This window comes from Pomacea canaliculata, linkage group LG2 (assembly GCF_003073045.1).
Source record: "Pomacea canaliculata isolate SZHN2017 linkage group LG2, ASM307304v1, whole genome shotgun sequence".
Classification (NCBI taxonomy): domain Eukaryota; kingdom Metazoa; phylum Mollusca; class Gastropoda; order Architaenioglossa; family Ampullariidae; genus Pomacea; species Pomacea canaliculata.
In genome coordinates, this window is record NC_037591.1 from 14,922,522 (window position 1) to 14,949,378 (window position 26,857).

Below are 26,857 nucleotides of genomic sequence, written 5' to 3' on the forward strand. Positions count from 1 at the left end.
TTCTCCAGCGTCACGTGACGACGGCATTCGATCTGAGACCGGAGTATGTTCACCTCGTCTGACAGATGTTACAGCCCGGCAGCCGTGGGAGGTAAGGTCAAGAACCTTCTGTGTACACATGGAGCATGCAATACTAGGAAGACAGATTTTGTATCATCTCTCTCTCCACACACACAGCCAATATTTTCACTGGCTTCAAAATGCTCCTTTGATCGTAATCTCGATTCTTCCTTGTTTATCGCACGACCACAGCCGTTAAAATTTATTTTGAAGCTATTAAGAACTTCAAAAAAGTGTTCTTTCTTCATATTTTGTTTTCTTTCTTAATCTGTCATTCGTCTTGAGTATTTTTGAGAAATGTGTTCCCACATGAACGTTCTACACCCCGTTGATGGTATCCATTAGCAATATTTTTATTACAGTTATTAAATATATTACTTTCTAATTAACATTTTCTTGTAATATATTTTATTCACGATACCTATCTTTCGACAAAGGTTTTCGAACATAGGGCGTGGCAGCTGTTGAATAGTTTACTTTACACCTGATAGGCTGATAAATATAGTTCATACCAGTCTCGTATGTGTAGGTCTGTATCCTGTTCACTACTTTATAAAATGAGAGGAGCGAGGCGACTGTGAATCATTGCACTACAGGCCACCAGAGACAGTCATGTGGCTGTTCACAGGTGAGAGCTTATGAAGTTTTTGTAGGTACACGCGTATTCATGCACCACCACCACCACCACACCACCACCACCACCACCACCACCACCACCACCACCACCACCACCACCACCACCACCACCACCACCACCACAACAACAACAACAACAACAACAGTAGAATAAGCTTAAAACACTATCATTCTATCTCTGAAGCTTTCTACTTCATACTTTCATTGATATTATTATCTTCGTTGTTTTCAATTGACAGTGTCGTCTTTCCAGTATTGACCTTTGCTCTCTCACAGGTGCAGGGCTGCAGCTTTTCTCCGTCATCATTACCTGTCTTCTATTTGGTGCGAGAGCCCAAGGTGAGTGCACGAACTCGTTTTAATTCACTAGGTGAAGAAGTCTCGACTTACTTTCACACATCATACAATAAATGTCTGCATCAGTTTGTAGTTACACCTGTGTAGTGTATCGACTTACATAAGGTGTTTGTTGCTGTGTTTTACCGGTTAGGTTTCTTAAGCAGATGTATGTAATATATCCGAGATGCCTTTTATTTCATTTTAGGAAATGATACCTAGTTTGGAAGAAAAGATAAGCATTTCCTGGGCTGTATAGAACACATGAAGTGTCTTTTTAATTAAGGATGTATGTTGTGAATCATCTCAAAGTTGTCGGTTTCTATTCTATCTGTAGTCGCAATTTTCTGTAGAGAACTGAGAAAGGAAAGTTAGAAAAAAGAACGGTAGATGGTCATTTGGGATTGCTCAAAACTTTTGGATCCGAAGAAATCAGTCTTCTCCGCTTCGCTTTCTGTTTGTCACAATCCATGAAAACATTTTCGTGACCCAACAAAGATCTGGCGGCCTTGGTGCACTGCCCTAGAGCTGTGCTTGAGTAAGTCAGCGGTTGTTTTTCAACCCTAAAATTTCAACAGAAGCGATCCCAACATTCAAGTCCCAATTTTTTTTCTACTTTCATTTTTGCTTTAAAGCAGCGGGATACCGAACACAGAAGCTACACAGCGCAACCCAAGCACATGAAACCAGAGACTACAGAACAAACATAAAATGAAGTAGAACCAACTTTTACGGTCTGCAGATAGAAAAGAATGCAAAAACCTGTCCTGTGTGAACAAAAATGAGTGTCTCAAAGGCCATAATTATCTTTGATGGCCCATCCCACTTGCCAGTGTTATTGACATCACAAAGACACAGATGTGTTTTGGGGAAAGAGAGAAAAGTCTAGTCACAGGTGTCGACACTCCTCGGTCTGTGTAGTCAATGGTTCTTTTCTCGTCCTTCACCAAGTTGCCATGGTGGGCTTTATCTTCTATACACTTTCGTTTTCACTGATGCGTAACGATATAAACAAAATTTCTTTTCGAGATTCTTTATTCTGTCGCCCTCAAAGGGGCATTGAGATATTAAAAATATAGGTTCCCACAATTCACACTTTGTTCATTATTTAAAAATGATGTGTGGACTTTTTAAATTGTTGTCAATGTACCATTTCAGTTTCGTTTCTTTCATCATTTCAGTGGACAATGACGTGCGACTTGTAGACGGACCCAGTCCTCATGAAGGACGGGTGGAAATTTTTAAGAATGGAGTCTGGCTGAGTGTCTGCCATTCCTTCATCCCGTATTACAGCTTTGGGAGAGTAGTCTGCAGACAAGCAGGGTACCCAACGTGAGTAGTCCTTGGGTGTAGTGCACTTCATCTAGTGTCTTTGTCCTCAATTTTATGTAGGTGATAACAATATCAAAAATAAATCAGCTGTTGATTCTTTTGTTAAAGGGCAATGCAACAGCATTTAGCTAAATAATTAATCTTAATTTGCACACAAAAACAAAGAGTGTACCTATTAAGTACTAGCAATGCAATTGTTACGAGGAAGCAATGCAAACCACATTTCAAAGTATGTACTGTTTACAATAAACTCAGGGTTATCAAGTGGAGTAAGTTGTATGCACACAATCCTATCCTGCTTCACAGCTGCTGCAAGTGTTTTGTGACTATTTCGCTAACAAGATTCCATGTTTCACTTTTGTTCTTGCATTAAGAGCATGATCCTTAGAAGTGTGAGTATGCGCTTTACAAATTATTATTATTATTATTATTATTATTATTATTATTATTATTATTCCCGATCATGTGTTTCCAGCAATGGCGCAGCTCTGTACTACGCCAACTCTTACGGACCAGCTCCTGGAGAAATACTGAAGAAGTCCATCACCTGCAACGGACAGGAAGCCTCGCTGTCAAACTGCAGTTTCTCACCAAGTGACGAGAACTGTGACCCTCAATATACACTTGGAGTCAGCTGTGACACAGGTCTGCTCACATAGAAGTGCTACAATAAACACATAAATATGCTTTCTGCCCACTCACCTAGTCTGGTAAACCCATTTATGCCACAAACTCTCGCACAGATATTTACAGACGGATGCACACGTGCAGACAAGACTATTGTCGCCAGTAGGTGTCTACACATCCATGTACTTATGCAATTACCCACCAACTCGCTCATAGGTTACCAAAATCTTCCATTTACTTAGTTCTGCAGAGTATATGTACAATTACAATAAAGCGAGAAATAACAAGTTGTAGATACCATACTGCTTGGATATTTTGTTCTGATTGGTTTTGAATGTTTCAGGTCTGTCGGAGGTGCAGACAGTTCGTCTTGTCAACGGCACATCCCAGTATGAGGGGAGGGTAGAGGTTTTCAAGTCAGGAGTTTGGGGAAGTGTCATAGAACAGTACACCAGCTACGTGCGACCATTCATTGCTGCCAATATTGTCTGCAGAACTTTATTTGGATCTAGGTACATATCCGAACATTTGTTTGTTATCCGAAATTCGCTCTGCGCTTTTCTTATATGATTATGCACTATTATTTTGTGTTCTTACAGGTATAGATATATAAAGTAGTTATCACTTGTCTGGAAGAATGTTTGACTTGCGGCTTTTTGCAATTTTTGTTTTGTTTGGTTAGTGGCTAACGGACAGGACTAGATGAAGATGTGAAATAATATTACACATCAAGACGCACAGTTTTATTTACACATTCCCATAATGTGTTATAAATATGTAAATAGCTGGAAATTTGATAGAAACAAAACCAATGTATTACAGAAATCATTACATTCTTTTTGTTTAGCTTATAGGAGGAATGTGACTCAACAGTTTTTACTTACACAAAGTAAAAAAATGCAAATATAGGTTTTGTTGTGTACAGCTATGGTGGATCAGTTGTGCCTACGCAAGAGGCTGCTCTACGATTTGGTATCATCAAAAGAAGACCGATACACATGATCGACCCTGTGTGTGAAGGAAATGAGCAAAGCTTACTTGACTGCTCCTATTCTACTGGACCATACGTAACACTCGAAAACAGTCTTTCACTTGTGTGCAAACAAGGTATATTGTCAAAGTAAAGGGTTTTCTGTGTAAATAATTTGTAGCGCCACGCAAAAGGTAATCAAAAGTGTTTTACTAAAAATTGTTTTGATATTTTTATATACTATAACTCAGCGAAAGTTTTGCTTATTCCAATGACTGTCAGTCCAGAACTCTCTTGCATAGCAGACCAAGACTATTCTAAAAACGTTTAACTCAGTTCATTTATTTACCTTTTTATAGTAATATCTACTTGATGGCATAATTTCCTAAATCTATTATATTATTATGAACATCATTAAACGTCTTAAAATATGTTAATTAAATGGCATCTAAAAAATTAGGTGTAGTTGGTAGAATTATTATATGTGGGAAGCAAACAACTCAAGAATGGCGAATTTAAATTGGCCTCAGCATCATCACATATTTTTGCCAGGATGTATTACAATGACGGCAATAACATGTCTTCAAGCATTGTTTACTAATGTGTTTGATTTCGTTGCTTTAGTTCCCGAAGGATGCAACGGTTATGTTGCTGCATTAACCGTTGCATCAACCGGAACCATTACGTCACCTGGGTTCCCCGAAGGCGCAGTGTACGTCGATGACACAGACTGTGTGTGGAAGATCGTCAACAAAGCTGGAAGGATCCAGCTGTCCTTCACAAATCTTCAGATTAATACTTCATTGACAGCATCAAGGAACATACTCCAGGTATGTTCTGTTCATTTAGGCTTACTTTCGTATTAATAGAACCTTGGTGGTTAATGATATTGGAACGGGTGTTTTGCTGTTTTATTTTATGACGGTAACTGTCATAAGCATGCCTTTTTGCACTGTTGTTGCAGCTTTATATGTATTTTTTTATATAAATAGTTGATAGACAAATCCCTTATAATCCTTCTTCTAAGTCGATGTATCAACTTTTTGCAGCTATGTGTGCATTCGGTTGGTGTAATTGTAAAATCAACCAAAATATCTCTTGTTATCACTGTATGAATATTTCTAAAAATCCAGCAGATCGCTAATGTGGCTAAACGATAGGCACTGAGTCCATAACTGAATGTGCATCGCATGATATCTGTCATTGTCATTGCCCTACTACATCTCTTGACAATAAACAGTTCGGATATTTTGCTTGCGGCTAATCGTTTTTACCTTCTGTTATATCCTAGGTCATAAACAGTGATTCTTACAACTCTTTAGCCTACGTACAGAGTCCTGTCACCCTGGGCACATTGCAGTCCTCTGGAAATGCACTTTATGTGTGGAACCGAGCTCAGTCTGGAACGAGAGGAATTCAGTTTCAGGCTTCTTGGGGTAAATTTGCTTTGGCAGAAGCCTTAGCATTGTTCAAGTTTGTACAAAACAGATAAAATATATGTTTAAAATAGCAGTACATGACAACAAAATACAAGGCATAATATAATCCAAAGGAGCTTTCAAAGTCGCATAAAAAAATTACGATTCTGAGCTCTTCTGATGGTAGTGAAAATTGTAGTAAAATATTAATAAAGCAGCCTGATCCTACTTAATATGTTTGACTATTATGTCTGCAGATATTCCCCCTTGTTTTCAACTACTGAACAGCGAAAGTATCGTCCAGTCACCAGGCTACCCAAACCAATATCAGCCGAACTTAAACTGCACGTACGAAATCGTTAAGAGAAAAGGCGTTCGGATGAGATTTTCATTCTACAACTTCGCTCTTGGAGCAAAGCAAGATGGCGTGTGTCAAGATGCTCTAGAGGTCAGACCATTTGATGCGCTACTTTGAAATGCTAGGTTGCCTATGAACTGATTAAATATGTATCAGGACCGTATCCATGATTCCATTTTCTAATTATGGGTCTAATTAGTTCTAGCAGTATCGTTTGTACACTTGTACATTTGTGTTTAAGTCAAGAATAAATGCGTTTTTGACTTCACAGATATTTGACGGCGACTCCTTCTCATCACCGAGTGTTGGAGGACCGCTCTGTGGAACAACTTACCCATCTTTCCTGACAACCAGCAACCAGACCTCAACAACAGTTCTTGTCAGGTTCACGTCGGATGCTGTTAACACGTCTGTTGAGCGAGGATATCACTTTTACTGCTATGAAGTGGAACCAGGTAACTTTACAGATCCCAAGATAGCAATGATAAAATACAATACTTGAAACGGATTAACCGTCAGCATCTTTTCGGAACGACGACTTCACTGTGACCCTGTCCTGACCACGAGCGTGTATAACGTGTGTCTGCAATTTACTTTGTGTCTGAGTGTATGTTGTAGAAGTGAACCTGTCAATTATAGGCCAGTATGAGTGCATGGTTGTAAATGATTTCGTCTATGTATGATTTATATTAAAAAAACTTTAGGAAAGGCGCTATATAAATCCTCATCATCAGTATTGTTTATATTTTACAAGCGGAGACATAGTAGGTACATAAACCACAAAGAAACTCTTACAGACAAATAAAGAGAAACATATAAACAGACAACAGTGATTCACTGTGTACAGATCCAATCAGACCTGGTAATTACACGCAGGACAGCGGTAGTTTCAAAACTCCCGGCTACCCCGACGTCTACAACGGCGAAGAGGACGTCATCTGGACTATCACCACCAAGCCCTACAAGACCATCACACTCTCCTTTCAGGACGTTCAACTTCTGAGATGCTGTTTTAATATTAATTATATTTTAGTAGGTTAAAATTTATTTCACTCATGTTTCTGCTTGCGATCCTTTGCACTCTGGAAATTGTGTATGTAATCAGATCGTATGTCTTCTGGCTTTAGCAAGGATATCTTTTCTATAAGAAAAGCAGAGAATGGCCCGTTTATTTGTTGATTTACAACTTGCACAACCAGGAATGATTTAAGATGGGTCTTAAGCAAGTTTGAAACCATATAAACGTATGTGGATATTATCTAGCAATAAAAAATAATGGGAACATAGCTCGCAGCATTACGAACAAGACAGATCGCACTCTGCGCGAACCAATAATGATAAATGTAAGATAACAGCCAGAAGACGGTGAGGTACGTATAGACACACTGAACAACATAAAGATGAAATAGAACGTAAAGCAATGGATGAAGGTATGAAGGAATGTAGGTACAGTAAACTTTGTCAGATAAAGTCGTTACAGGATGGTTTTATATATTATATATATTACTGTCTAAGATCACTTCCAGCATTACCTTACTCGGATGATTAATCAGATTATCGTCTTGGCATTGACTCACGTTTACCTTCTGTAGGATAAGACCTTCACTTTTACCACTCGGCTCCCCCCTTTATACGTGTTTAGCTCAAGCTAACATTTTTTGTGCAAACCTTTGCATTTTACGTGTTCTCCAGTGCTCATTCTATACTCTACAGCAGCGGTTCTCAACCTTTTTACTAGTGACGCCCCCCTGACGTACAAAGGTACGTGCGCGCGCCCCCCTTAACCAGCAATGATACCGGTATAATACTGGTATAAGAAACTTAAAAAATGACCACCTTCACGCCCCCCTTGTAAGCACGTCGCCCCCTTCCCTCCAGGGGGGCGTGCCCCACCGTTCGAGAACCGCTGCTCTACAGATTAAGGCTCATTTCAGCAGTTTTTCCCTTGCGCATTCTCCTACCTATAATTTCTTTTTGGATTTAGGTGACAGAAACCCCCGTGTACAAGTACACTTATATTTATAGTACGGGTACAACATCGACGATCATCACTGACGGAAACGGCCTTGAAATTAAACTGATGTCTTTGCTGGATAATGGTCTAAATAAGATCAAGGCTTCCTGGACAACAGGTTTGAGCATAATATATCGTTTAAAACACAGTTTAAAAATAATTGTTTAACATGGTACAGAAGGTTATTACCGTGAAATATTCACGCTTATTAAGCTGTGGTGGCAAACAGAGTACGTGGTTACTTTAAGTATATTTCATGGATGTATGGCTGCTAGTTGTTCGTAGTCTGTATAAGCTGTGTATGTATGTATTTTTGTGTCACTATTCTTATTTGTATCTGTGACGAGCCGTAAGTTCTTCAGCAGTAGTCCTTGATAAAAACGTTTATTTATATTATTATTGCTCCAAGGGGCATTTGTTTCAAACGACACACATAGCAACAAAAGGTGACCGGCCACTGATCGCCGAGGGGTATCTTCATTTAAATATATTTCAAGACCATTTCTCACTTTTATTTTTACACAACGGTGTACTTCCCAGCGAGTTTCATGACAAAGAAAGTAATTTTCACAAAAAAGTGAAACTCCACAAATTTGGCCCTACTCACCTTTCCAGGCCCCTGGTACCGAACTGCTCTGTGTGAGTTGTGACTCTCGGTGGCCGGTCATAGCTGTATACATACGAACTGTTTCTTCTACGATTAGAAAAGTAGAGTGTTACATTTTCAGCTAATTGTTACTGTTTGGGGTTTTTATCAGAATGTCGACAAGTCTTCCAGAATCTCAATGGAACCATTAGCTCCCCTAATGACCCGGAGTTTAACTCGTCATCAGCAGACTGTACCTACATCATTAGACAACAACCAGGCTACTACATCAGGATACAATTCTCATCGATCACTTTTGAAAAAGATGCAAGATGCAGAAACTTCATAGAAGTGAGTTGGAGTCGCAGAAAACCTATATCTACATAAATGCATATCTTACTATTTTTTATGAAAAGCTTCGCTCACATCTTGGAACATTCTGTGTCATTTTTATAATGTTATCTTCTAGAAATTTAATGTATTGGTAACTGATTGAAATCCCTAGACAACTTAAACTCCAATTTTATATAAAGTTTAAAACAATTAGTAAGCATGTTTTTGAATCATCTAGCGTTCAATATGATAGTTTGATGAATTTATAAATAAGAAAAAAAATTGTTTGGGAATTAAGAGTTTATGTTGAATTATGATGAGAAGACATTTATCCTGCAAATGTTAAAAATAAGAGTTATTTACCGTTTTACTTAAGTTTCTATTTCCGTATTAAGGTTTAAGGGTTTTTAAGAACTGTTTGAAGAGGTCTAGATTTTAGACAATAAACCTGAGGGACAGAACGTAAAGGCGTGCAGTTTCGATCTAAAGATATAAATATTAATTTTTATTAGGAAAATCATTTGACTCACCTTCGCACATATTTACGTTTCAAGTATATACTTCCCTTTAAAGAAACCTTCTCTTTTTCCCAGTGAATGGCTATATAAATTGTCCTTTACCACCAGTAAAAGCGATAAAGGAATATATTTCAGATACATGACGGCAGCACAGAGTTTTCCCCCTTACTCGGTGAAAAGTTCTGCGGTCTGTCACTTCCGCCACCTTTGACCTCCACACAGAACATGGTGTTCATGAAGTTCAACACTCAGACTGGATCCAACAACTTTAGTCTGACCTACTCCTCGCACCCAAAAGGTAATTCACACAATCATCACAATGGCAGCTGCCAAATGATAATTAACAAATAAAGCCACGGGTCATCTTCGTTATTTTTATCCACCTTAGTCTTTACAATATTCTCAAGCTATAATCAAATTCCACTTTCCTTTTTAGCTTTAAAACGTTAATGCAGACGTGCACCTCCAATATTTCGTAAAAAAAATCAACAACAAACTAACACATCTTAATGAATTTGTATTACGCATCATTAACTCTAAGTTTACGTTTATACCTTTCGAGGGTTAACTTTCTATGACCTTTTTCGGTGAGCCCGGGGATTATTCTTACGCTAGCATGCACTCGCTCCCTTCACCTTCCCAACAACACTCCCTCGCTCACTCGTTCATTGGAGAAGGCGGACACGACTGAGTGAGCAGCTCGAGATCAGTGATAAAGCACAGCGTGCAAGATCTTTCGACACGTCAATGTAAAATGCTTTAGGGTTGCTTTGCTTCGTTTTAGATTGGCAGTCAGTGATATTAGGCATTTTCTTGCTGTACGGTGACGTGCTGACGGCTGAAAAGATGACATTCCTTTGTTTGAAGAGCAGTCGCATCTCATGATATTCACAACATTCGTATTTTTACTGTTCAGAATGCTCCCAGAGTCTGCTGACAGACAGCGAAGGTAGTTTCACGTCGCCTGGCTTCCCTCTTGGCTATCCTAGCAACACCTACTGCGTGTGGACCATCACTGTCAACGACAACAAGGCTGTCATCGACCTGACGTTCGACGACTTCTCTGTCGGCTATGTAGGAACGCAGTGCTACCATGCCTTCGTCAGGGTCTACGACGGAGCAGTAGTCGATGCAACTACCGTGATGACAACGTGAGTTTACAACGTGAACGTGTTCTAAGGTTAACGTTTTCCTTTTCTGTATCAATGCTACTGCTGTATTGTCCTCTAGCTGCACGAATTGGTAACAATTTCAATTTGATTAACTAAGTTGCAAACCTTTAGCACTATTTATGCTGTGGAATCCCCATTTTTTCCTTTGAAACACGTGACTCGCTGACCCGGTCAAGAAGAGGTTACACTCTCAGTGTACATTGACCTTCCGAAGTGAAGTACTTCTGTTCTTCATAGCACTCGATGTCTGACCTCTTCCCTAAAAGGTCACAGTCTACACATTTCTACAAGAGATATAAGTGTGGTTGATCAGACCATGAAAAAATGCACTGCTATACTAATTTACAAGAGTCCAGTCGCTAAACGATAATCGTTGATGATAATCTCCTTCAGCTAGCTTTGGATTGAGTTTTCTGTCTCCCTCTGATTCTCCAGCAGCTTCGACAGGTTTTTTTTCAATCGTGTCTTGTACGCAATAATGTTTTGACCATCGTTAACTGCAAATCAGTCGTGATCGCAAAATTCTTGAAGATATATTGGAATGTAACCAAGACCATCAATCTTTCCTAACTGTACATTAAGCGTTATTCTCATTCCAAAGACGACGTGCACATGTGTTACAGCTTGTGTGGAACTACTCTGCCACCAAAGATAAGGTCAACAAGAAACAGTCTGACAGTCGTGCTCAACGTCTTCGGGTCACTGGTCAACGCCAACGGCTTCCGGGCGTCATACTCCGCGAGAAGACTAGACGGTCAGTCTGGCAGCCCTTCTGTAGAACTTATTCTGACATATCTGGAACGTCAATGAACCATACATTACATCTGATTATATTTTTAGCATCACACAAGGCATTTGGTATATTCGTTTCGGATTTGTACAAAGTCATCATATGAAACGCGCAATTTCATCGTCGTCGACTATCTAAACTATATGTTAACTACTTTAATCTACAAAACTCTTGCTACATAAAGATCAAGATGGGAGTGTAACGTTCACTTGTATGTGGCTGTGAACATATTAAGAGCTTGTGTGTTGGAGTGTTCGTTCTTCTCTGAACGCGTGCATGTGGTAGCCGCGTGTTTATAACTCCAGTTTTGTTGTTCATTTGTTTCAGGAGGAATCCCTAAAGGTAAAATTTCATTTACATCGCTTAGTCTTTAACAGGAAGTATAAGAAAACTTGTCTTTACCTCCTTAACGATAACTGTAAGTTACTTTTTGCTCCAAAACTTTCTCTCTGAGCACCACCGTGCACATGAAGTATGAGCCATTGATGCCGAAGAGTTCACTTGAATTTTTAGATTATGTCGAAATCTTTAAGAACGAAACTATGTTAGAGAATCACTGTAAACATTCTTAAAATGTGCAAAGGATACAAATTCTGGGAAAAATGTTTTAAACGTATATTCCAAAGTATTGCTATTTTCAGGCCTCTATCCGTATGGAGTCAGTGCAGGCGACGGGATCCTCGGACAATCAATGTATGAAACCCAGACGATAACTTTTCAAGATGACGGATTTCCGTTTGGAGAGAATGAACTCGACGCAGTTAACGTAAGCCATTAAATAATGTCTGCATAGTCACAGTATCTTGGGTCTCTCACTGTTAAAAAAAAACAAAACTAGCTTGACCGTCTGACACAAAGAAGTCATCTGGTTTCGAAATCTTTGAGATTTCACCCAAAATTTTCTTCTCAACCCCCCCCCCCCCACCCAAAAACAAAACAAAAACAAAAACAAAAAAAAAACAAAAACAAAAACAAACAAACAACAAACCAACAATCAAACAAAAAAAACCAACTTAGCTTTTGAAAATAGTAAGCTTAATTTCAAGGAAATCCAGTTACAGTTTAGTACCAGATAGCAAAAGAAGTAATTCCTTGTGTTTTATTAAATTTAGTCTGTCGCGCTTTACTCGTGTCTTGTTTGTACACCAAGAGCTGCTGAGATGTGGTTAGAGATGTGAGACCTTTTTTATTTACAACTATATTACAAGAATATTTTTAGGCCAGCAACAATTGTATGCTGCAAATGTTTAATGTTATAACTGTTATTGATGGCTGTCTTGATTGTTGACCTTTTTTTTCAGGTGGGTAGGGATGGAATCTTGTCTTTTGAGAAGGGAACCGCATGACCGTGGTTTGACTCCACCCGCAAAGTGGTTTGTGCATATTGCACCTACATCAGCAATGAGCAAAGTAAAGGAATATTGAAGCTTTTAACTCGAGTAACGAAATTCAAAACTAATTGCTGAAAGGAATGAGATTTTTCGTAAAAGTTTCCTTCTTTGTATTTTATTGTTTTGAAAAAAAGTAAGGAAAAAAATAAGTAAAGAACGTAACACTAGTACCATAATAATAAGTGAAATGTGCAATAATTTGTAGAATTATTTCAATCCGTAACACAAGGTTGACTATATTAATTTAGATGTATATTAATTTAATAAAACTTAGTATTCAAATATATTCAACACACGACTACGGGCAACAACCCCACCCTCGTATTTAAAAATGTTGTAGGTTTAGGTCAGTATATTTATCGACGTTCATGCTTTGTCTTTGTCACGACACCGCCGGTGCCTCTCGTTTCTCGCTCTCTCCAACTCACCAGCGGGTCGGACAATTGCGCATTCTTTCGTTCCAATTAAAGAATGACTCGCCTGTACGAGTCTGTCTGTTTACTGATCAAAATTACCAACCAAAAAAAAAAAAAAAAAAAAAAAGATCCTAACTATAAAAGCAAAACGGTCTCTAACACCACAGTTTTTCCTTCAATCTCCACTTCTACAAAGTACAACGAAGCCTCAACACACTATAAACTCACTGTCTTGGCAGTCGTTTCTCCTTTCACATTAGTAACATTCGATCTCTGATTAGCAAATCGCATTGTCTTGGCAAATGCGTTCACGTCTCCCTTTCCGCTCTCTAACTTTCTTCTTCTTCCACTCGCTAACGTTCTTCCTCTTCTATCTACTCTCTAACGTCCTCTTCTTCTCTCTATTCTCCAGCGTCCTTCTTCTTCTAAAAATGTCCTCTAACGTCCTTCCGCTTCCATATCCCTTCTCAACGTCTCTCCCGCTTACCTCACTATTTCTTTTTGACGTCACTATACGTCATTTTTCACGTTCCATTTAGAGAACGTCCATCATTCGCACGCTTTCATTTACACACGCGCCCAGTCCTAGCACTCTGACTAGATCCATGACAGTCTTATCGTACTTATGTATAAACGTACATGTCTGTCCATTTTCTGTAGATGTGTACTACCACTATTATGATAACACCACAAGAGACAGCGCAGTGCGGGACAAAGCCACGTACGATGTCCAGGATTTCACGGGGTCAGCGACCTTCCAGGCGAGCGTGGTCATTGTAGTCACATGGGATCGTGTACAGCAGTACTTCCCGTCCGTCGAATACAAACCGACTAACGTAAGGCGGTGTCTTCTGAAGCCCTGGCATACATTAGTTTTGATTCCACATGTGTTCTTTCAGTCTTGTTTCATTCCATCCTGCTTGTCTTTATCTTTTGTAAATGCTCCTGCATGCGGACTCCTGTACACGTGCACAGTTACAGGATTACGTAAATACTCGCACAGTCAAGCATGCACATGAAATATACAAAGGGAGAAAAATGAAAACATACAAAGCTAATTATTAAGATTTATATCAGCTGCATCTATAAACTATGGCAATAATTTTGTCACACAGATGGGTGACGCCACGTTTCAAGTGGCTCTGGTCACCGACTGGTCAGAGTCTTACGCTCTGGTCCAGTACCGGGTGGGTCACATGACCTGGCGATACCCAGGCCGCTGGTACAGCATTCAGATGGGAGTCGCTAAAGGAGAAGTCACAACATTCCAGCCAAATGTGTATTCTGGAACTGAACTGGCATATGAAATCGACTCGTACTTCGGAAATACTGGTCAGTCTTTAAGAGGGAGTTGTAGACTTAACTATCAATGGATCGGGTCTAAATAAGAGCGAGAGAGAAAGAGAGAAGGTGAATGAGTAAGCTGGACAGGAGACCAAAAAATAAAAACCAACAAACAAATAGGGAGAAAGAATAATGAAAAAATTAAATACTAGAGTACAGTCATTAAGTTATTTTAAAATAGAATTAAAAAAAGAGAAGGTCGTTTATTAGAAAGATTAATAGGGATCACGAAAAAAAGGATCACTATCACAAAATGATTCAGACATTCCTGATTACACCTTACTGTCTCCACCCTCTGTCTTTTGATCAGGATACAAAGGGTACTGGGTGTACCAGTTAGGAAAGATCCCAGCCAGCTACACCAAGACATGCCAAGCCTGGCTTCGTAGGAACAAGAACCTGAAAAAGCAGAGAGAGGCAGGTTTTGCCGCCCTACCCAAGTGCCCCTGCTCCAGGAGAGGCATTTTCAGAGGTATCGTCAACCAGTGGAGGTTTCATCGCAGGGACGAGAAGAACTACTTCGAGTGTTACATCCTCAACGTGGCTCGCACAGGAGAGTTCGCTCCCTTCGGAAAGGTCTGTATGGACGTCTAGAAATGAATTATAAGGCTATAGGTCTATTGGATATGCTTCGACTTCCTTCTGTAGGCGATCAACGATACCGTCATGCTCACACGTGTGTCTGAAACATTAGACAGCTATCAAACGCATGATAATTCTTTATAATGCTCAGTACATGTGTTGCGCATACAATAGAATAAAATAGGATTCTTCTTCTACAGATACATTTACTCCTTAATGAGAGTGTAAATTCAAACAAACACTTTTGTTTTTTGTTTTTGTCCACATTTAAACAATAATTATTTATCTCTAGAAATAAGAAGTATTGTAATCGTATTTATTTCGTATTTGGAAAAAAGGATGAACAAGTTGTGGCAGTTTTTTATGTATTAACAATATCATCTTTCTGATGTGAGAGTGTTTTGGGATAACGTGTGTACAGAAAAACATAATTTTAGACGTTTTTGCTTTTTCACATATTCAGCTCAAACCTGACTTTCTGTGCAGGAGTGTTGCTACTCGACCAACCCTCTGAAGCCAGACACACTTGACATGCTCATCACATCTCCACCTTTTGCCGGGACGGCCCTGGCCTTTAACCCTTTGGTCTTCTCTCAAGGGAAGCTGTATGACTCTGAGGACAGGATCCCACACGTTGCTTGTTGTGAGCACGGGACAAACAAACAATGTCGTCGCTACTACAATCTACGACCAATCGGAAAATGCGACCCTAATCCAGCGATACAGTGGAGTGAGTGAATTATTCATCTTGGTAAAACTTTCTTATAGAGTAACGTTAGTATGTTAAAGGTCGAGCAACCTATTGAACAGAGGGAAGTGAGGATCAGGTGCGATCTTTTTTTTTCGATAAGGATTGCGGAGTAGAGTATAGAGTTGAGAGCCATTAATGAACTGCTCTTAATAAACTTTGTAATAGTGATGTTTAATCGCATACTTTGGCATAGGTTATAATGAGTGTCTTAAGCTCTGAGAGCATGCTCTTTCGTGAGTGTGATTCTGCGCTACATAAAGCACACATTGTTTACTATAATTATTATTTCTTAGAACATGACAGTTATTAATGGAACTAGCAAACTTTTATGTGGGTTCAGCAAAGTGATTTAAAACTATGGACAGACGCTGCGCTCGTGCTGTCACTAAGCTTGACGAAACCTCTATGCACCCATGTTACCTCTTATGATATAAATCAGCATTGAACATTAACAGGTTGACACCTATCTGCTTAGCAACACAAATCAAACGCAAAATCAGTAGTGGTGTACAGGGCCGTGCTTAGGGGCAGGCGGACGAGGCATCTGCCTAGGGCCCCGCGCTTCAAGGGGCCCCGCGCTTTTGATTGTAACCTATTGACGAACGTTAGAAATAAATTAATCGTAGGCTTATGTTGTTATGTGTATGCAGCGTGCTGTCAATGATAAAAGACGAGATATCCCTGAGGAAAAAAGTGACTTTAGATCCCAACTAAAACCGTGTGATCGTGGCGTGAGGGCCCCGCACATGCCCTTTGCCTCGGGCCCCGCGGGGGCTAAGAACGGGCCTGGTGGTGTAGGTGTACGATTCGGTTTTGAGCGGGCGTGCATTTATTTACATGTATCAGTAAACACGTGATCTTTTGTAAACGATAGTATTTCCTGTCTCGTCAGCTCCTTTGTACGGTGACCCCCAGATAACGACCATGGATGGCAGGAGGTACCTCTATAACGGTCTGGCAGAGATCACGCTGGTCAAAATAAACACGTCAACCGTCAGTTTCACCCTTCAGGCCCGGACACAGAGGGCGGAGCTTCGGCCGGGAACGCCCACCAACGGGACTGTCTTTACGGCGGTCGGGGCGGAGGAGAACGGAGTGAGGGTCTTCCTGCAGATCGACCCCAACACTAACACCAGTAAGAAGATAAGTGTGTGTGTGTTCATGCAAGGGAAGGAGTGAAAAAACTTGTTTATTCCGCCGGATATTTTACAATGGATTTATGTAAAGATGTAGTGGCAGACAATTATATATACCATTGATGCGTTTTGTTACTTAATTTAAAGCTTTAAAATAGTGTAATAATAAGTATTCATATTGTCATTGTTTTGCTCAGTAACATCGCTAACATTTTGGGTGACGGGCTCTAGTTGACCTCGTATTTCTTGCTAAGGATTGTAAATACAGAATTAGTACTCGATTTAGTGCCACAAAATAATATGCAAGGCCACATGAGATTAAGTGAGACTTATTTCTCGTTTTTCTTTCCTTTATTAAGCCGTTTACTTGTCTAAGGAATTTGATTTGTCTTTCTAGCCCTCATCTTCTGCTTCTTCTACCTTTTAATTTCTACAGAATCAAACTCAGGGTGTAGTCTTTTCAGGCAGCAAGTGATTACTGCTACATTTCAGTTATTTAGTATCTGCTTGAATTCATATAAATATCGTATATTTTAACAGCTCTGATTATCTACGCCGGTGATAGAGACTACACCACACGTTTTATGCAAGAGGGAGACAACTTCACTGTTGACGACGGAAGTGTTTTGCTGACGCGAGATAACGACACGTGTGTTGTCAGCTTTCCGTCTGGTGAGTGAAGGTTTTAAAGAAATGTTTCTGTTGTAAATATTTTTTAAATGTTGTTTAAGCTTGTTACTAAATGATACACAATAATTTAAACACTCGTTATTTACAATTATTAGATATTTAGTATTAAAATCGGATTTGTCGTAATAAAAAAAAGAAGACAAAGATCTGAGTTCTTCTAACACGATCTTTTGCCTGGTGCACTACTAGCGTTCACGAACTACTTTCTTTACTGCTTTAAATAGATTAATGAAAGATTAGAACGACAAGAGAAAGCTTTAAGAAAGAACGAAATTTCCACCTGAACGTGTGTAAATAGGATTGTTATAGCGTTTTAATGCTTTATACATTCAACTCTTGTCAAGGTATAAGCCTGCAGATTTACATCCGTATGAAAGCCTTGGTGATTGGAATTGCCATGCCTCACAACTTCCGGAATTCGACAAAAGGGATGCTGGGAAACTTCAATGGCGACGAGACAGACGACTTCATTGTGCCAAGTGGAGAGCGTCTGAACAACAGTCTCAGCGAGCGGCAGATTTTCAACTTGTTTGCCAACAAATGTAAGATGCACACAGAATAATACAACCAACCGTACACAGTGTGAATGATCATGGTTTTTTTTGTTTTTGTTTTTGTTTTTTGTTTTTTTTGTTGTTGTTTTTTACAAAAATGAAAAGGATAAACGCTGATAGAAGACTAGATCCTGTCTGCTGAGATACGTACCTACCTGTATAAGATAATGTCCAGAGTTCCTGAAGGTTGCCTGTGTCCTTAGGGCTGGTCAACACCAACAACAGCGTCATGCGATACGAGGTCAGAATGGGTCCAGCGGACTTCTATCGCCAAGACTTTCAACCTGTCTTCCTGGACGAGGTGGACCCGTCTCGGCTAACAGAAGCCAAGGTTCTTTGTGGCGCCACTAACATGCCCTGCATCTACGACTACCTGGCCACTGGAGACCGAAGCTTTGCCTTTCAGACGTCAGACCTCCGAAACCTGTCCGACATCCTCATCCAGCAGAGCAGTCAGTAGACATATAAATGTCAGAGTTAAAGAAATGTTGTCTTGTCTTGACAGGAATATAATGTAACGTTAGTAATCTGACATTAATAGTTCTGATTATCAAAATACGCGTGTTACTCTGATATAGACTATAAAATCTTTATTTATGTATATGCAGAGGTTTGATTAACATGAATCAGATGCCACTGCTCGTGCATTCAACTCAGGCGAGAAGCCAATAAAGAAAGGGCGATATGGTTTTTGGTCGAAATGACCGACTCCTGTCTCTTTACCAACACACATCAGTCGACTGTTCTTCATAAACCACACTTTGCAGAAGTAGCTTTTAATAAAAATCAGATTCTTTGACTTACTGTTTGTGCTGTTCGGACTTTTTGAAAAAATCAGGTTCACAAATATAACTAGCTTGTAATTGGATTATAAAAGTTTACTTTGAACATTTAAATAAATAAACTTGAATTTATAGGTACGTGAAGTTTTGTTTTTGGGAGTAAAAGCAGACGCTCTAAGTAATTCTTATTTAATATTGAGGTTATGCTGCACTAAAATTAAAGTTATCTGCCCTTTATTTCTACCTCACCTAAAAGGTTTCATTTTGATTTTGTCTGAATTGTTTTTTTTCCGTTATTCCAGAGAACACAGCGCCAGTCCTACAGGTGCCTGAAGCTATTTACGTCACTGTACACATCACAGCCAAGTTTGTCGTCACAGGCGTTGATCCTGACGTCAGTGACAGATTGACCTATCACCTGTTAGATGACGCCAATGGAACTTTAAGAATCAACCAATCAACTGGTGAAGTCAGCGTCAACATGACATCCTTAACACCTTTTAAAGTCGAGTAAGACTCCTTCTAATAGAATACTGCATTGGGTCCAGCCTGTTACGTGTGATGATACGTTATGTACGTATTTATGACAAACAACAGATCACAAATTTGATATGGCTCAAGCACACTTTAAATAAATTATGTAAATTATGTATAAATTATTGCTTTTAAGCAGTGCCGTTAGTTTCAACAGTGGTAGAATCTTTAAACCGGACAGTGATAGCTATCTTATAAGACGGACATTTTAAGACTCATTAAAGTTGAAAGTTTATATTCCTTCATTCCCATTATGTTCATTATCAGAGTAAGCGATGGTCATCAGGGAATAAAATACTTAACACCAAACTAAGAAAGGGTTTCTTTAACATGATAGTTTTCCGTGAATATGAATGTTCTCTTAAAGACTAACCACAGATGGTTCGCGTGTATTGCATATATCCATAGATACAGGCGATATAAAGCTAACATATAATTTTGAGCCTCTAAAACCGATCTGTTAATGAATTATACGGTACAGTCTCCTCCAGTTCTAAGAATCAGCTACTATAGCACGATAAAGGACTTTGAGCGTCTGAATAATCCAAAATGTCGCGCATTCTCTTTCTCTGTTTGGTGTTAACTTATGGAAATCTTGTAATTGATGTATTAGCATGACGTAGTACACTGTTCGCGGCGATCGTTGATCGCAGGTGCGAATCGCATACTTACCAAATAATTCATTAACAGTTTTATATGACCTCATTTATCGGAATCTGGTTTCAAGCAAATTTTAGGAAGATTTATTTCCATTCTGCACATTTTTAGGATTTATGCCGTGGACTCCCAGGGCGCTCAGTCTCCTGTGGAGTCGATTCCAATCGTCGCCTGCTCCGGGTGTTCAGGTCACGGCACGTGCAACATGTCGGACACTAGAGACGTGCTGGGTGACCACGACTTCCAGTTCGCCGACTGTCGGTGCGGACCGGCCTGGGCGGGAGACAACTGCGAACTGGACAGAGACGGGTGCAGTGACAGCCCTTGCCACCCGCTTCGGAACTGCACAGACATACCAGCCAGTCAGCAAGGCGATAGTGATATCGGGTACACATGCAGCGCCTGTCCACAAGGGTACTTCACGAAGAACGATTCCAATGACTGTTACGATGTAGACGAATGTCTCATCAGTACGTTACATGGCTGCGACATGATTTGCACCAACACATTCGGCAGTTACGAGTGTTCCTGTCAGGAAGGCTATCGCCTGAGCACCAACGGCCGTTCCTGTACTGACGTCAACGAATGTATTGAGAGAACTCACGACTGTCAGCAGATCTGTACCAACACTGCTGGCGGCTTCCAGTGCGAGTGCGAGGCAGGTTACACCTACGACAGCACCTCAAAGACTTGTACTGTGAATGCCAACTTTTCCCAGGTTTGCAGGACCAGTACCTGCTCTCAGGGCTGCAGAGTGATCACGGATGCTGCAAACAACAGCCTCGCGCAGTGTTTCTGTTATCTCGGTTACGACCTGGACGTCAGAGACAACGCGACGTGCGTGGACCGCGATGAATGTCGGGACAAAGTGTGTGACCAGGTGTGTAACAACACGGCGGGCGGCTTCTCCTGCTCCTGCTACGACGGCTTCGCCCTGAACAAGGATGAGCGCACGTGCTCGGTCTGCCCGTATCTCAAGTACGGCCCCGAGTGTCTCCAGACGTGCACGTGCAGTGGCAGGAGCGTAGCGTGTCATCCTGTAGGGGGCTGCGTCTGTCAGGACGGCTGGACTGGCCCCACGTGCATGGATGACGTGGACGAATGTGCAAAGAACCCGGATGTGTGCGGCCTCGACCAGACGTGCGTCAACAGTAGGGGATCTTACTCTTGTGCATGCCGTGAGGGTTATACTTATGACCCGGATAGAGGTTGTCAAGGTATTCTATTTTGAGGACCTTCCTTTACCTGTCTGGCAGTCTCTTTCTGTTGCCTGACATGTGTTTAACCATTACTGCACCTTTTGCTTACGTCCTTTAATTGCTTGACTCCAAAATAATTTTTGAGCTGATTAATAATGCAAATATTTTAATGTAGTATTTATAATTATGAATATATTTCCATATTTTATATTTAGATATCGACGAATGTACTTCAGACGTCCCGTGTAAAGAAAACGAGGTATGCACCAACATCCCGGGTGATTATTACTGTACATGTAAGGCGGGTTACAGCAAGGCAAACTCATCAAACTGTACAGGTAATTTTTGTGAAGAGATTTTTAAGGGAATTTTTTCGAAAGTTCGCATAAACGACTTCTGAGTTCTATTTGCTTATACCGGAATTTCTCGTCATCTTGAATAAAAATTAAAATCGGCCATTTTTCTTTGTAAAAGCCTGCATATATTCACAATCTTACAACTCTAAAGAAACACACAAACAAACAAACAAAAGCACACGAACACACACGCAAACACGAAGGAAATTTTTGTTTATGCCCGTTTCCTTCTGTAAACCGCTACTTTAACCACAAAACCATTTGACACTGCAGACATTAACGAATGTGCAATCAACCGTGGAGACTGCCAGCACAACTGTGTCAACGTCCCCGGCTCCTTCAACTGCCTGGGTAAATATGGTTACAGACTCAACGCTGACCGCAAAACCTGTACTCAAGGTACTTCTTTGTTGTTGATTCTTTTTTTTCTGAAAATTTTGGAGAATAAATCCTTATTTGTCGTAATTGATATATCATAATGAAAATTTTGAAATAAATCCTTCCTGTATTATAATTGGTATATCAATGTTAATATTTAATTGTATCAAAGGAGGTGATGGGGTGTCACTAACACTAATCGAGCAAACGACTACAAATATATATTTTTTGTATGGCTTATTTCAGGTTGGGATGAACTCCATTTATAACTGCCAAGCATGGTTGTTCATTGTATATTAGAACTGACTGTTTTGTTTACCAAAGGCAGTTGATGCTAAAAGCTCACATATTCAGAGACATTTTTAATACAGATAGGGTGTAGTAGGAATAACAAGTTTAATTGTATTTCATATTTACAAAGCTTAATGTTAATGCTAATTAATGAAAGAATTTAGAATTTGGTGTTAATGGTTCATCTGAATCTTTACAATACAGGATCCTGCAATTGCGGATATGAGAGTTCATTGTGAGGATCGGACCTGTAAAATCAAATAATAATTTTCAGTATTTTTTCTGCGTGATCATGCAAAAATACTAAACACACTTTTTAAAAATGATGTACATCCATATTTCTTCCCTCTGAGAGAGAATTTGAAATTCCAGTGACAGGTGTGATTTTATTCTGCGTATTTGGACACCGTAAACAGTTTGTCACAAATATTGTCATTTTGAGACATATGGATATAATTATGTTCATTCACTGACTGAACACTTAAATGCCTTACATATATTAATTGTCTTTTCTGATGTACCTTACAACAGTGCGTGGAGTTTGTAACAACGCGACGATGTGCAGCAAGGCTCACGGATGTACCCTTGACGACAACAACAACGACTTGTGTTTATGCAACAGCGGCTACACGATCAACCAGAACACACTGACCTGCAATGGTAAGTTAAAGTATGATAATAGTAAAATAAACTATCCACCGGTCTTCACATTAAAGATGAAAAGCTCTTCAGTCGATCCACCATCCGAGGTTATGTGTACATACATAACTGCACTTTTTGCTTCATTAATCTATGTACATTAAGAGAAGAGTAAAATATTATGATAATGTAAATTAACGTTTTCAAAGTAAAAATGCATTTACGACATTCTATTTTTTTGATTAATAAAGAACATCTACTTAAAGTAAAAGAACAACAGTTATTTTATGATTCTGTTGTAACGCTGATGTCTAAAGTACATTTTTCTAGTATGACCAATATAGTTTATTTATTTGTTTTAGATATTAATGAATGCTCAGCGGGACTGGCCAAGTGCTCTCAAACCTGTATTAACACACCTGGCAGTTTCACCTGCAGCTGTCCTGTCGGAATGAAGCTGGATAATAACGGACTGACATGCTCCAGTAAGAATAACATACTGTATCACGAATTTACATTAAACACCATTTTTAGAGTGGAATTTGTTAGGTTAATTCTTGATAAGCATATGTTAATCTACTGATAAGATTATTGTATTTCCTATTACAGATTGTTTCCCAGGGACATTCGGACCTAACTGCAATCAAGTGTGCGCATGCGCAGCCGGAGCAGAACGCTGTGACATTGTTTCCGGTTGCGTGTGTCTTCAAGGTTATGAAGGTGACAAGTGTGACAAAGATGTTAATGAGTGTCAGTCAGGAATGTTGCCTGCCAACTGTACAGGTGAGAACGTAGAATGTGTCAACACTAATGGAGGCTACACGTGCAGGTGTCGTCAGGGATTCGCTGCAGACAACAACGGCGTGTGTCAAGGTACATGGTCATCAATGCTTCCGCATGTTCAACCTACAATTCCCTTATATTATAATCTTTTATCGAGTTAATATTTACATAAATATAATTCTCTAGCTGTTTCCAATACAATATAACCGTTATTTGTTGTTGCTTCTGTATATTTATTTTTTTACGGCATTGCACCCAGTCCTTATTGCTTTTTGTTATTTTGAAGTTTGTAGAACGTCGTGAACAGCTAATAAAACTTTAATTACAAGGCACAGTGTTTATGATCATATTCGTTTGGCGATTATTGTTCACCGAACTATACTTTCTGTCCATCATATTTATTATGAACGATTTATCTGTATCGCATGTGTAACGTTTAATGGTTAGTAAATATTGACACTGGCCGTAGACTGTCGCTGTATAAGCGTAGTAACCTAATGGTTAATTGATGCACTCATAAAACTATTTCCTTCTTCCTTTTCAGTGAGTCAGTAGGCAAATGCTGATAAAAGGATATACACTTTCTTTTTAATTATAACAGATATTAACGAGTGTCTCGAGTCTCTCTGCGACCAGCACTGCATCAACACCATCGGCAGCTTCCACTGCTCGTGTGATCAAGGATTCTATCGGGATAAAGACACAAAGACATGCAAAGGTAAGACTAAAAACACTTCGATTTCATGTGTGATTTGATGGGTGTTAACTGTCACAGGGTAACTGAGAGTTGTATCTGATCGTTAATATGAAAATATTTACAACAAATTGGTTTATTACTGTTGAAATTTTCTCCATTACTTTCATGGCAATCGTATCTTATGTTACAGATGTGGACGAATGCGCGTCCCTGCAGACCAATGTTTGCACTCAAAGCTGTGAGAACACCGCCGGCTCCTACCGCTGCTCCTGTGACGTCACAGGATACATCCTCAACAACGACGGCTTCACGTGCAGAGGTCAGTTTGTGAAGAGGCAAGAAGTCATTGTACGAGAGCCACGGATACTCAGAAAATTATACATATCCTACGTTCACCTGGATAGCACTTTTATACTTGTCAAATATCGCTATAATTATAAAGATCTAGCAAAAATGTTTTGAGAAGTCACGCATGCTAACCAGTCTCCGTAACTAAAGTCGTAGAAGAAAAATGTAAGTGCTCAAGGTAAAGCAGACAATCAGTGGCACTCAGAATGTTTGTAAAGAATTGAACATTATAACATGTGTGTGATCTTTGAATAACATAAAGTGTAAACAACATCTGTTGCAGCACTCACTGTCTGCCAGAGAACTGACTGCGATGACGTCAATGGGGGATGTGCTGTGGAAACAAACGGCGAGATTTGCTTCTGTAACAGCGGTTTTCACCTGCTTTCTGATGGAGTTTCTTGCAGCCGTACTCCAGGTAAGTAGCAGTAATGAATTTCTTTAAAAATGTTTGTTCATATAATTATCCTTGTACTGTAAATTTTGTAAAACACTTTATTTTTACTCCCTATTATTATAATTCATTCTTGGAAAGCTAATATAGCATGGACAATATTACTGATAGCAATTCAAACAAAATACATTCCGGTGATAATGTTGAATATTGTGAGGTCACACGAGAGAATGAGTTGAGTCACACAGAATATTTAGCACCTCTGGTCGTCGGTTAGTTTCAGAAACTATTGAGAATTCTACACAAGAAGTTACTTCTCAGAATGTGGGAAACACACCAGAGCTCTCGACGGACATCAGCAGGAGCACTACAACATTGTCGTCTTCCTCGTTGCAGACGGCATCCGTCATAGGTGGAACCCTTGTAGGTGTTGTGGCTGCTGCTGCAATACTGATGATAGTAGAAATGAAGCTATAAGGCATCTTTGCAGTGTGATTATAGGTGGCAAGCTGAAATGTTTTCTGATTTATTTGAAGAACTTTTGCCCAGGCTGCTAAAACTTTAGTATTTGTGCCGTTAGCTTAGAACACTGCTCATCTTGGTTAGAACACTGACATTTGAACTCATGTGTGATCCACTTATCTGTTAAATATTTCCGGGCTATTAATAGCTTGTAACTTTAAAAAAAACAACTATCAGGAGTCTTTTATACACAATGAAAAATGTAATGCGTTTATGGCGAAAGTAACATGTTCGAGCAGTTACACACACTGTTTGGCGCTTTATTATGTAAACAATCATGTGGCAGTGTATACCCCATATTTTTGGAAGCTATTTACTGAAACAATTTTTTCTTTATTAAACTGAATATACTTAGCACATGTGCTGTCTGTTTTGTTAAAATCCGGTTTCCAAAGTTCTCTACACTATCATTGTAATCTATGCTTTGGTTCTTCATTGCTGTCGCTTATTCTTTTCTTTTCTGCATAAGTTAAAATCTTTCCCAACCTGTTCAACATATTAAATGTTTGAGGTTTACACATTTTCTATTATGGTGCAGTCTGAAGAGGCTAGACTGATCCACGTAAACAACAATAGGAGTGTGAAAAATTCCGATTGCAGTAGAAAAAAAAGTATCACTATGTCTGTAAAAATATTTTTATTTAGATTGTTGTTCTATGTATAATATTGTTTTCTTGAATCAATTGATGTAGATTTTATAAATTTATAAATTTATGTTTTAGAGTTTGCAGTCTCCTATTTTTGTTGTTATTATTAATTATTAATTAATCATATATATATATATATTAATGTCTTTGTCATAGATTGTTTTAGTGACTTGGGCGAAGCAGTCGTCTTTGCTTGAAAGAAATGAAGATGCAGACAAACTTAACTGCTGTTTTCTATTTAATGTGGTTACTTTCTAGCTAGTCTGCTTGTTACTCTGTCAAATTACTTACAATAATGACATGTAGGAAGAGAAATTTTAATGGATTTAAATATCAAATTCCAATAAATTGTTACGCTTTAATTTCTTTACATTGTAATTCTTTTTTGGTATGCTTTTGTCTGATGTGGTGCATTGTTATGTAGTTCTTCTTATTAGTAGCATTATCTTTCTAATCATCATCATCATTATTATTATTCCATAAACTGGTATGCTTGTGTAGCGAGAAATCTCTACAAGTGGCTAGCTTCTCCCTGCTTTACACTCCCGGCTGACCATAAGAAAACAGAAATAGAGGTTGATGGTGGCTAAGGCTCTGAACACAATTAGTACTCTCT

At 39.3% G+C, this 26,857-nt stretch overlaps 2 protein-coding genes across 2 annotated transcripts; both read left to right on the forward strand.

Moving 5' to 3' along the window:
- Positions 1-589: 589 nt before the first annotated feature.
- Positions 590-15,457, forward strand: LOC112554721 (tolloid-like protein 1). Its single transcript, XM_025222703.1, has 23 exons — positions 590-688; positions 973-1,035; positions 2,214-2,364; positions 2,840-3,009; positions 3,335-3,503; positions 3,917-4,098; positions 4,586-4,791; positions 5,253-5,397; positions 5,637-5,827; positions 6,009-6,192; positions 6,585-6,769; positions 7,722-7,869; positions 8,510-8,688; positions 9,324-9,486; positions 10,105-10,339; positions 10,984-11,114; positions 11,478-11,492; positions 11,792-11,916; positions 12,452-12,560; positions 13,618-13,793; positions 14,073-14,289; positions 14,612-14,877; positions 15,370-15,457. Exons 1-19 carry the CDS (start codon positions 673-675, stop codon positions 12,494-12,496), a joined length of 2,703 nt encoding a protein of 900 aa, XP_025078488.1. The 5' UTR covers positions 590-672; the 3' UTR covers positions 12,497-12,560; positions 13,618-13,793; positions 14,073-14,289; positions 14,612-14,877; positions 15,370-15,457.
- On the forward strand, positions 13,563-26,252 carry LOC112558013 (mucin-like protein). Its single transcript, XM_025228194.1, has 19 exons — positions 13,563-13,793; positions 14,073-14,289; positions 14,612-14,877; positions 15,370-15,613; positions 16,527-16,769; positions 17,311-17,442; positions 17,805-18,002; positions 18,218-18,466; positions 19,099-19,306; positions 20,099-21,204; positions 21,402-21,524; positions 21,816-21,941; positions 22,743-22,871; positions 23,213-23,335; positions 23,460-23,723; positions 24,235-24,351; positions 24,521-24,649; positions 24,962-25,096; positions 25,350-26,252. The coding sequence occupies exons 1-19, from the start codon at positions 13,563-13,565 to the stop codon at positions 25,547-25,549; spliced, it is 4,440 nt and encodes a 1,479-aa protein (XP_025083979.1). The 3' UTR covers positions 25,550-26,252.
- The last annotated feature ends 605 nt before the right edge of the window (positions 26,253-26,857 follow it).

Coding starts and splice junctions, on each gene's coding strand:
- LOC112554721 (XM_025222703.1), top strand. Junction 3,504..3,916: donor AGAACTTTATTTGGATCTAG/GTACATATCCGA, acceptor TGTTGTGTACAG/CTATGGTGGATCAGTTGTGC. Junction 8,689..9,323: donor GATGCAGAAACTTCATAGAA/GTGAGTTGGAGT, acceptor AATATATTTCAG/ATACATGACGGCAGCACAGA.
- LOC112558013 (XM_025228194.1), top strand. CDS start 13,563: ATGACAGTCTTATCGTACTTATGTATAAACGTACATGTCTGTCCATTT. Junction 15,614..16,526: donor TAATCCAGCGATACAGTGGA/GTGAGTGAATTA, acceptor CTGTCTCGTCAG/CTCCTTTGTACGGTGACCCC. Junction 17,443..17,804: donor TGTTGTCAGCTTTCCGTCTG/GTGAGTGAAGGT, acceptor ACTCTTGTCAAG/GTATAAGCCTGCAGATTTAC.